Here is an 11,389-nt window from a genome sequence, read left to right on the forward strand (position 1 = left end):
CAGAAACGCTGCAGGAGACTTTCACTCCACAAGCATAAATAAAACGAAGCCACGCAGATCTTTTACCCTTTTAGTCATCCGGCGGGTTCAGATAATCGGTTGAACACGTCTGGTTATCCTTGTATATTGATAAGGACGGGAGCTTAGGAGTAACCTCTAAAACTACTCCCGGACCCTCTTTTCATGTAGTCTGAGTTTGTCCCGGGATGAACCACCTTTATACCCTGCATCACAGAGTCACACAATGACACTTGGGTATTGGCCAACTCTGTGGATCAACCCTCAGAAAGCTGAATGAGGGGTGTCAGATATGTCCTTGCTCCATCGCCGGGGAATACAAAGGCATTGCTTAACGATTAACCAAGTCATAAACGCCAAAGGAGAGATAAAGGCGCTCATTGCTCGGGCTCTGGCAAATTGATCACTAATATTATTGTCTGAAGTGCAGGCCACGAGCACATGTTGTTCTCTGGTGGCGGTTTATGACTATACGGACAGATCTTCCTTCCGATGAATCACGTGGCCGCTCAAGTGGAAGTTTACACCGAAGGAAAAGTGGCAATGCTTAAAGGAAAAGTTTAAAGGATTGAAGGTGATCTGACACATGCTCCGGCCTAGGACACCAACATGGGATGGTCTTTGCGCTGGCCGGCAATAATTCCAAAAACTATTTCAACAGATCTCAGAACACTAAGACGCTGCAAGGCAAAACTCAAGGTTAGATTGCCCCACATATGGGGACAATAAAAGTTACATATACGATAAGAACCCAAAATCCAATCATATCTGTTCTAATTCTCTTTACCGCAATACACTCAGAGTCTGAAGTTGTCTGGTGCAGCAGTTATGGAAATGAGGCAAGAAAACTTCAGTTAATATTAGATGGTTTTTACAGGAACATGCTGGAGGCATTTCTCTCCAGCCGCATGACTTCTTAAGCACCTTTAGAAGAACCTCTTAACAGGTAAACTTCCTTATTACTGATACACTGCTGTGAAAAATGTGCCTCGTAAACAGCAAGCCAATGACTATATATGACCTTGACTATATTACAGAAGGAGGAAAATACTCCTTCACATGTCTCAACTGCACATTAAAAGCTTATCAAATACTATATCATTACACAAAGTAATTGAGTGGTAAAACTGCTATAATATAATTTTTTTATAATAATCGCTGAGTCATGGCGACTATGGAAAGCTTTTGCACAATGGGATGGTCTTGTTTTTACTTCAGCACCAGGTTAAAGTAACTGTTGTATCTTGTTATTGTTGTTATATTGTCCAGTCCCAACCAGGATGAGGTCTGCACACTAGCTACAGCACAGACCTCTGACCCCTGGTGACCCCTGCCTTGAAAAGGCAGTCATTTTATTATACCCTAACCCTAACGCTGACAACAAAGGCAGGCGGTTCTCCAAGGTTAAAAGTGCACCATCGTTTTAACTTAGGGTGCTTTCACATAAACAAACCAAACTCAGTCCTTTAAAAGTGCAGCAACAGAAAAGGGACTCACTTGTTTTTGCGTTCACACCATAGTTCCTCCGGAGCTCAGACCTTTGCTGCTTCGGCTTTTTTAGGGTCGGCAGAGGCGCTTCCACACAGAATACTGTCCATTTCGTCGTGAAAGGGGCATGTGTCTTTCATGTCAGAGGATTCCTCACTTTTTCTCATTTTACCGTGTGTGGTAAAGTACTTTTGACATTGTTTTTTTTTGTTTGTTTTTTATTTTGACACGGCACTGCAGTGCGGTCCTAACGAAGCCCCTCGCTTTCATAGACTGAAAATTGGAGGAGAACCGTCAGTACGTTTTAGACAGTTTGATGTGTTCTTCGCTCGATGTTTTGACGCGTTATTCGTGTTCACAATGCACAGGTTAAGCGAACCGCAACGCAGACTTGAAGCGAGCGGTGGTCTGAGTACGGTTCGCTGCAGAGGGGACTGAGTTCTTTTGGAGTGTTCATATATGCTCAAAGAATGCTGACTAATCGCTCTGAGTTTGTTTGGAGGGCTGAAAGGCACCAAGTGTGAAAACGCCCATGCCCTTCGGTCTTCTGTCTGCTTGGACGCGCCACAGTCATAAGACTATTTAAGTAATTAAAAATATTTTACCTAAGTTTAGACCTTGGGGGCTTAATAATGCTGGAGTTGACATATATTTTTCTATCTCCATTGTATTATCATTATTCACAGTTTGATAAAAAAAAAAAAAAGTGATGTAATTCAAGAGCAGTGGAAATCTACATAAATCTATGGTTGAATAACGTTATTGAAAGAAAAAGTATCCTTAACATCCATAACATAAAGACTAAAATAGCAGCAAAGCTTGCAATGGAAGGGGTCATTTAACTTTTTAGAAAAAATAAGATCTGAACAAACAATATAGCAACATGTGAGATAGGTGAAAGCATGTACCTGTAATGTAATTATGACGTGACAGTGTACAGATATGAGCATTATGGAATATGTGTAGTGTGCAATAAATGTAATCATGCTGGTAATCAAGCCTGTTGTGATTTAAATAATTATGATTATTATTATGGAATACTATACAGGTATCAACAAGATGATTATAACGTTTTTTCTGACATGGAAAGTTTAATCAGGAACATGGCCCCTAGCAGGAAATTAATTTAAAAAAAGGTTTTATGACCTCATTAATAATAAACTATAAATAAATAATTAATGACAAATGTTTCAAGATTGCTCTAATCTGCGACCATTATAAAACATTTCATCATTATTAATCATTGACTCATAGCACATAACTGGCCCCTGCAGGCATTCATCATGGTTGAAGGGACAACATTTATACATTTTACAATCTATTCAATCCACTCAAATGTGGTGAGATAGAGCGTCCTGAAGCTTAAGGGTCTTCGAGAGTCTCCAAGCAAATCAGCACGATTAAAATTCTGCACAGTCTGACGTATAAAACAATCCCGTATGAATACTCTGTTGATATCATCTAGGTTGAGGGGATAGGGGGCTGCTTATGCCCGTGCACAGAACATCAGGGCTTGTGCGGAATTAATTGTTAATACTGTAGCTGTAATGCAGGTAAAGTGGCTTGTAATGATCTTAACTAAATCTATAATAGCCAAAACATATTAAATTAAACATTCACGCTCAGCGCCTCTTAAAGGACATGACATACATGTCAATGAGTTGTTTTCAGACTTGGAGTTCATTTGGAATGCTGAAGCTGTGTTCGTGAAAATGTAGAGAAGCTTCATGACTGGTGCAGTATTACTATTATAAATGAAATGTTCATATATGTAAATAACTCACTGGACATTTTATCTGGACTGTTCTCTGGCATGGACGGTTGTGACAGAATTGGGACAACTTGACCCCCCCAAAAAAAGAAGGGTCACTGGTTCTTTTGTACTTATTTCTGTATTTGAGAGGTCCAAAGACCACAGGTAATAACTGTATTGATTATCAGTAATAGCTAAAAGTCCATAGTGCAGCTGTTGGGTTGGCCCTACACTCTGTACAGAGAGGGTCTTTTTGCAAAGACAATGGACAAATTATCATTTGGTATCATCCTATTTTAATTCTGTGTGTGGGCTGTTTTAATCAATTAATAGAAATATTTTCATTTTTGTATTTAAGTGTTATGTTTCAAAGTGAATCTGGATAAGCTGACATCATAGTGGTCCATTGGATTGAAAGGCATAATTAGTCTGTTTGTTTATCTATAATTCCAATACAAATCAGCTATATCACATTGACATGCCTTGGTGTGGGTTACATTAAGAATATTAGTAATTATATTGATAATAAAAGTAATAATAATGACAATAATATAAATATGTAATACTAGTAATATTTCAGCTGATTCAGAACTTATATATACAAGTATTTGAAAACGGCTTTTAAAATTACATTTTGACTTGTAGTAGTAGTAGCCTGAGCAGAAGTTGTCTTGTAGTAACTCTTTCTCATATTTATAATGCATATGCCACATAACTTTCAGTGTTTTGTGTGCCTTGAGTGTACTACCCAGGAGACGGATCGTTGGTCTCATTGCCTAATTTGATATTAATAGTTTAATTTGGGTTTATGTAAGGACAACTCCAAGAATAATAGCAATTTAAAGTCGGGTTTTGTAGTGTTGGGGTATTTAAAAATGCCTTGGGTCAGCCACCAGCTGACCTGGCAACCGAAAAATGTGAAAAGATCAAATTCTAAATGTTAGAAAACAGTTTATTGTCAGTCGTATAAGGTGCGGCTAAAGCCAAAAAGGGTTTTGGCTCTAAAAATAGGTCAGGGATAAGGATGTATCATAGTGGACAGATCAAAGGAGATAGCAAAGAGGAAGTGGAGCAATAATCGTGGCAATCCTGTGTGTTGAGGTCCCGTGAGCGAACGTTTACGTGGAGTAGAAACCCTTTCATTTAATTCTTGAACCATCTGCAATGGAAACAACTGCTTCCTAATCACACATACACACACACACACACACACTTTCCCGTTGCTACTTCTTCTGAACCTCTTTATATTCCACTATCTCTCTCTCTCTATCTGTCTCTCTCTTTCCCTCTCGCTCTCTCTCTACTGCCGCAGGGAGGTTGGCCAAAAAGATGGGCCTGTCAGCGGGCAACAGCAAAAAAAAAAAAAAAAAAGCCTTGATATTTTCCTTTTGAGGGGAGTGATTTTTGGGTATTGGCTTCGTCCAGAATCTGTGCCATTCCGCCGTTCTTCCGAGTGATTTCACACAACGCAAGACGGCACGCGCCATTTTGCTGTTCCGCGCGCCGCATCTCGGACACACCGACACACCGACACAAAAATGACAGACGTGTCCATTTTTTTAAATTATTTTTTGAAATGATGGAAACCTATTTATTCGGCGTGAATGAATCAAGTCTATATCGATGGCAAATCTCTACCGCCCGGTTGTGAAAGCAACAGGTAAAGAGACAAACAACCTCACCCGCATCCACACACACACACACGCACGCACACACACACACACACACACACACACACACACACACGCACACACACACACGCACACACACACACACACACGCACACATACACATACTCATACACATACACACACAGACAATCAGGTGCTCTAATGTTTCTAGATGAAGGCACATAATCCCATTAGAGGTCACAGTAAGGCAGATTCACAGCACTAAGGAGGAACCGTAGACTGTCATAGAGTAGCAGAGGGAAAAAGAAACTCAAAAATCTGACCGATCTGCCATTTTACAGTCTCTGTACAGTCCTGTCCTGTCTTCCTCCGCCTGGAAGGAAGACGGCAAGTGGGGGTGGGGGTGGTGGCGGCGGCGGTGAAGGAGTTGAGAATGGGAGGTGAGGTTAGCAGGAGGATGATATTCACTTTCAGCGCCGAATGATCTCCCACCCCCGCCACTGCACACACACACGCGCACGCACACGCACACGCACACGCACACGCACACACACACACACACACACACACGTGCACGGACACACGCACGCGTACACACACGCACACACACACACACAGTTTCCCCTCGTCATCAGACATTTAGAGTTGCGATGACAGTCTGTTCCCCGCTTCCCCGAAATCACATCACAATCACAGCACATTTCCTCTCAGACAGGGAGCGCTCGGCGGCCCGCCCCTTAATATTACTGTACGTGTACTGACGAGCACTCTAAAAAGTCAACCGTTTTTTCTTTTACATCAATCTTTGACTCAGACGTGTAGCTTGTGGCAGCACACACAAACCATGGCTCACGGACAGCGGCACAAACTTTGAGAGTTGCTTTTGCATTCATTTGGAAACAGAAACGTGACGTCAAATATAATGTCAAATAATGTCAAATCACAGTTTGTTCATTTGCCCCTCACCGCACGACTACAAAAAAACAAGAGAAATAAATGGACCAATCCAGCGCACACAAGCATCTACCCCGTCCATTTGGATCCACCGCAGATTGGCTTTGATTGGTTGTGTTTGTGAAAGACTGGTTAAATGTAATACCCTGTATCTGTCCGTATACATTCTTGTGCAGAACGGCTTCCTCAGCCGCGCTCAACAGTAATTAATCTTGTCCCTGAGACTTCAAACTACGTCTGAATAATCCCTTGGCACCCTGATTCTCCACCCTGGGCCCACCAAATTTGTGTCTCCTTCTCCCTTATGGTTTTCGTCTGGAGACATTGAACTTTAAGGTGTAGGTTAAAGGGAGCCTTCAGCCAGGCCGGGTCAAAACAAAATCAAAGAGTTTGGAATGCACCCTCACAGGCGGAAGGACGGGCAGAGAATCCGAAGACACGTCCGCCTAGCGATTCGGTCAGGCACGCAACACCAATCACATGGTCATAAACAGCATAATGTAGATAGACTCCGTACTGGCTCCGAGCTAACACTGTGCACGCGATGGACGGCGTAGGCGGCTCGGTCTCTTAGGTCGGTCCAACACAGAGAAAGGTCTTTAATGTTCAGGGGTCTGCAGGGGCTGTGGGTCAGGTTATATGTGTGTGTATACGCGAGCACGTCGGCGTGCCGCCCTGTGCTAGGTGAGGGCATACTCGAACGTCCCTTTTTCCAGCCCCTCGATGCCGTCGGCCCAGTTGGACGAGGGCATGCTGCTGTACGGGTCCAGCAGGATTCGGAAACACCTCACGATCAGCAGACCCAGGAAGACCAGCAGCATCCCCACGAAGGCAAACGCCGCCTTCTGCTCCAGACTCAGGGAGTGCGCCATCATGTCGTTTCCGCTCATGGCAGAAAGGGAGTGGTTGTAGTGGACGCTGCACATGGTAATCTGACATCCAGATGCCTCATCTTTGCTCCGATTGGCTCAGTCGCTCGTAAGCCTGCATGTTACCTGGACGGAGAATACATGGAGGCTCAGAATTAGTGTCCTGTTTTTTGTTGTGTTTTGGTTATGAAGAGGCAAAAGCAACCTGGACGCTCACACACTGCCTGCACCAAAGGAAACGAGGACGATGGAGAAAAGATATTGTTATATTTTTTATATATTGTAATATCTATTGTTTATAGAAATCATAAACAATGAGCTGTTGTGGTTGCTGTGATGTGGTTACTGCATATGGTTACAGTTGTCTATAAATAGCCTCGCCTGAGCATGGTATCAAACATATGTGCCTAGACATCTCTCTCTCATCTTTCCTTCCCCTCTGGGAATTCCACGGAAAGATTCAAAAATCCAACATGGACAGAAGCGCGCGAGATGCTGCATGAAGATTGGTTAAGTCAATGCATAAAAACGACACCTCTGCAACAGTAAGGTGAAGCCAAACAATAGCATTTCATATACAGTATATATATATATATATATATATATACAGTATTTACACATCATGCGGTCTGAATAAGAACTGCAGTGATACTGCAGTTGTGCAATGTGAAACATACAAGTGAAAGCATCACGGGAGCAACAAAAACACTGCATCACATTACGTATGTGTGATAGAAGGAAATGCTCCCTACCTGTTGCATGTGAGCGGATCACTGCCAAACACTGTAATTCCATGAGACACGAGAGTTGCGGGGATAGGCAAATCATAGCCACACAGACGATGCGGCCACGGAGGCGGAACGCTTCCTTATTTATTTTCTTCCAAAGTGTTCACATGAGCCCAAGCAGCAGGTGGCTGAAGCCAGAGAGGGAGTGGACGGCAGCGGGGTTGGATGGGAGACAGGGCGCAAGAGAGCAACAGAGAGAGAGAGAGAGAGAGAGAGAGAGTGTGTGTGAGAGAGAGAGAGGGGGGGGGGGGGGGATAGGCATAGGAAAACGAAAAATATGAAAGAAGAGAGAAATACAGAGCAGGAAGGAAGTGGAATGAGGAATGGGGGAGCGTGCGCGAGGATTGCATGCGTGTGTGAGCCAGAGAGAATGGCAGAGGAGAAGGAGGAGGGAGGGGATGAGACAGAGAGAGAGAGAGAGAGAGAGAGAGAGAGAGAGAGAGAGAGAGAGAGAGAGCCAGAGAGAGACTGCATTGGGAGAATCTGTTATGCGGTCGTGGTGTGGGGAGGAAAAGCGTCTCACCGTTATCGTCGTTCCATCCTCAAGGACCTGTTGCTGCTGCTTGTTGTTTCGCACACTTCCTCCTTGTCATTTGAGCCAGCGCCCAAATATCGCACCCATTGTTGTCGTGCCAAACACAAACCCAAACGCGCGCACACACACACACACACACACACACACACACACACACACACACACACACACAAGACGAACGCCCCGATCAAAACAAAAACAGAGATACAGACGAAGCAAGGGGGAGATACGGGGTGGTGGTGGTGGTGGTGGTGGTGGTGGTGGTGTGTGTGTGTGTGTGTGTGTATGGAGGGTGTGTGGGTGGCAGGGTGGATCAAGCTGTGATTCTTCTCAGAGAATTAGCTCCATCTTTCAAGGTCCTCCGGTCGCCGCCTCCCCCCGCATTATCATTCTGTTTCCCTGTCTCCCTCCATCCAGAAGCACGCACGCCGACTCCTGCTGCATGGCGACCACTTGTTAGTCTTACTCAGCTCATCTGCAGCCGCCTCCATTCACAACATTCCCGCTCGGCCGTACCAGGGCGGCTGCAGCAGTGTGCCGGAGGGGAGGGGTGGGGGTGAGGTGTGGTGGGCTGGGGTTGGTCCACCTTCTACCTCTGATTCTCTTCTCTTCCTCCGGGTGTGTTCTCGCCTCTCTCAAAAGCGGCTCCCCTGAAATGTGACAGGAATATTGTGGTTTAGCCTGCGGGGAGAAACACCGTCTCTCTCTCTCTCTCTCTCTCTCTCTCTCCCTCCCTTGTGCCCGGGCAGTGAAGGCTGTCGCAAAGCAATATGCCCCAAGCTTGGTTTGCTGATGTGTTTTTTAATTGGTGCAGCTTGCTCTGGTCAAATTGAATTAGCCGCTCGGCTTAAAGGCTTACGACCGCAGGCTCCCCGAAAGGTGATGAGGAACGAGAGATTGGGACTAAGTGCTAAAATACGTTGGTCATCAGAGTGGCTCAAGTCATTGCGTGAAATGTCAGTCCCTGACAATAGAGTGCAGCCCCCCGAGACTATCCGTGGTATCCGCTATTACAACGCGTGACATTTGTGTGCGCAGTTTTGGAATGAATGCGTATGTTGTTATAGTGGTGCATTGAATCAGGGAGGAGGTCCTGCTGGGATGAGATGAGGTCAATATTCTGGTATAGGAGCCTGGTACAGGCTCAGCTGGTGGAGCTTCTGGTCGACTGCTGATAATTCACATTTCATAAAGTGCAGGGTAGGCACCAATAAACCCGTATTATCCTGTTAACTTTCAATTCTAAGCAGCCAGGATCGTTTGTACATGATCTATTTCCTCTTTCGTCAGACTAATTAGTCTTGTTGCCCTGGGTTGCACTTGGCTGGGAATACGTTTCTCACACTAATGTGCTTTCACTTTGTCAGCAAGGTAGCATCTTCTCTTACATAACAAGCATTCTTTAAAGGGATACTTCTGTTTTTGGGGGAAATGAGCTTTCTGTCTGTCTTACCCAGATCCAGACAAGAAAGTCACGACCAATTTCATCGCTCTGTGTGCCCAGTACTGATATAGCGACGGGCTGCATGCTAACTGCGTTAGCTCAACGCAAGGCTGCAGAGGGAAGCAACTAGCCTAGCTCCTGTGAAATTAGGGAAATACAACTTCCAGCGCCTGAAAAAGCGGAGTTACTTAAGCAATGCACCTTGTATCTTTATGACAAGTCAAAAAAAAAAAAAAAAAAAACACGAACACAAGATTGCAGCTACACTGCCTTCTTATCTGATTCAGGGAAACAGGGAATTTCCACAAAAAACTGGTCTACCCTTTTCACATATAATAGACATTTGATCATTCAAATAAACAAAAAGACACAACCTTACAGCACACACGCGCGCGCGCACACACACACACACACACACACACACACACACACACACACACACACACACACACACACACACACACACACACACACACACACACACACCAATCTGATATTAGCGGTACAAGCTATTATTTGTAGTGCATCAGCCCATTAATGCATGATTATATTGTTTGTATGGATTTTGAGTGAAACCCAGAAAACATTCTTGCACGCTTAAGGAATACATTTGTAAATATTTGTAATAATTTCGCACATATATATTTTTCATATTAGATTTAGACTCATTTACTACACTATCCTACTGCAGGTTCCTACGACTCTGGCCCGTGGACAGTGGGGTAGCGATTTCCTTACGTTTATCCCCATTAGACAACAGGCCTGGAGCGGAGCGCCTGTTCTTATGATATCTGAATGCTAATGAACTTGACTTGGCACCTTTATGGCGCGATTACACTGAAAACCGCACAGGAGGAAAGGAGCAGTTATACACCAATGAGCGTGAATGCTCCATTAGCCCGACCCCGTTCAGCCAGACTGCAGATACCCTTAATCCTCTCGGGGGTGAGCTTCACTTCCACTGCAGGAGCACAATCAACTGCAAAGAGCCGAATCTCTATCCAATTACAAATTAGGATTGAAATGTAATTGGCTACAGCTTGGAAAAGAGGTACTTGACTCGATCTCAAACTGATTTAAGTCATTACATTTTGTACCGGTCATGGTGTCTGGTTAATTTTAATTTGGTTATTATCTGTCCATCCATCCAAATTCTTTCGCATAGATCAGAGGGTAATATTTTTCGGTTTAGGTAAGAGTGACGTGCACAACGGCGTTACAAAGGTGGAGGTGAAGGCTGCCTTCGGTGTTAGGTTCATAATTAACTCTTTGGGTACATAAGAGGAAGGTTTCCACGCACACGGCACGGAACCGGGCTTAAGGTTTCTCGCCTGCCCCTCTCCTTCCCTTCCCTTCCCGGGAGAAGGTTTCATCAATCTTGGCTGAAGGATGATTGCGATCTTTGTTAGATGTTCGCAAGACACCCGAGCTGTTCATGATGTATGGGGCAACGTTTTCTGCTGGACGCTGTCCCAGGGAACTATTACCGAATGGTTGGTTGTAATGGATTCTGGATGGAGCATTCGCACCCGTAAGGAGCTGGCCTTTGGTTTTATACACACACACACACACACACACACACACTGCACTTAGACAGCATTGATATTACATTTGCAGAGTGGCCGAATTCCACCATTTTCCTGCTGCTGTTCCAATATTGCAAATCAAGACGTCAAATTCCAGTTCACCTTGCACTTTGCAGCATCACGTTGCAAAATACAAACAGATATTTTGTCACTAAAATTATGCTGATCCAAGCAAATTAGATATGAAGAATAGCTTTAACTTGAATATATATTTTGTATTTAACACTTTGGGCTTCCTAAGATAAGAGATTCAGGAAATAACACAACATTAATAGCCTCCATTGCATGCAGGATGCTACCGATAATACACAGCCATTTAATTT

At 44.2% G+C, this 11,389-nt stretch overlaps 1 protein-coding gene across 1 annotated transcript; it reads right to left on the bottom strand.

Moving 5' to 3' along the window:
- Positions 1-6,524: 6,524 nt before the first annotated feature.
- On the bottom strand, positions 6,525-6,770 carry ctxn2 (cortexin 2; the record flags this gene model as incomplete). Its single annotated transcript, XM_079998211.1, has 1 exon — positions 6,525-6,770. One exon carries the CDS (start codon positions 6,768-6,770, stop codon positions 6,525-6,527), a length of 246 nt encoding a protein of 81 aa, XP_079854337.1.
- Positions 6,771-11,389: the final 4,619 nt, after the last annotated feature.

The sequence above is a fragment of the Zeus faber genome, assembly GCF_960531495.2.
Source record: "Zeus faber genome assembly, chromosome: 3".
Taxonomy (NCBI): domain Eukaryota; kingdom Metazoa; phylum Chordata; class Actinopteri; order Zeiformes; family Zeidae; genus Zeus; species Zeus faber.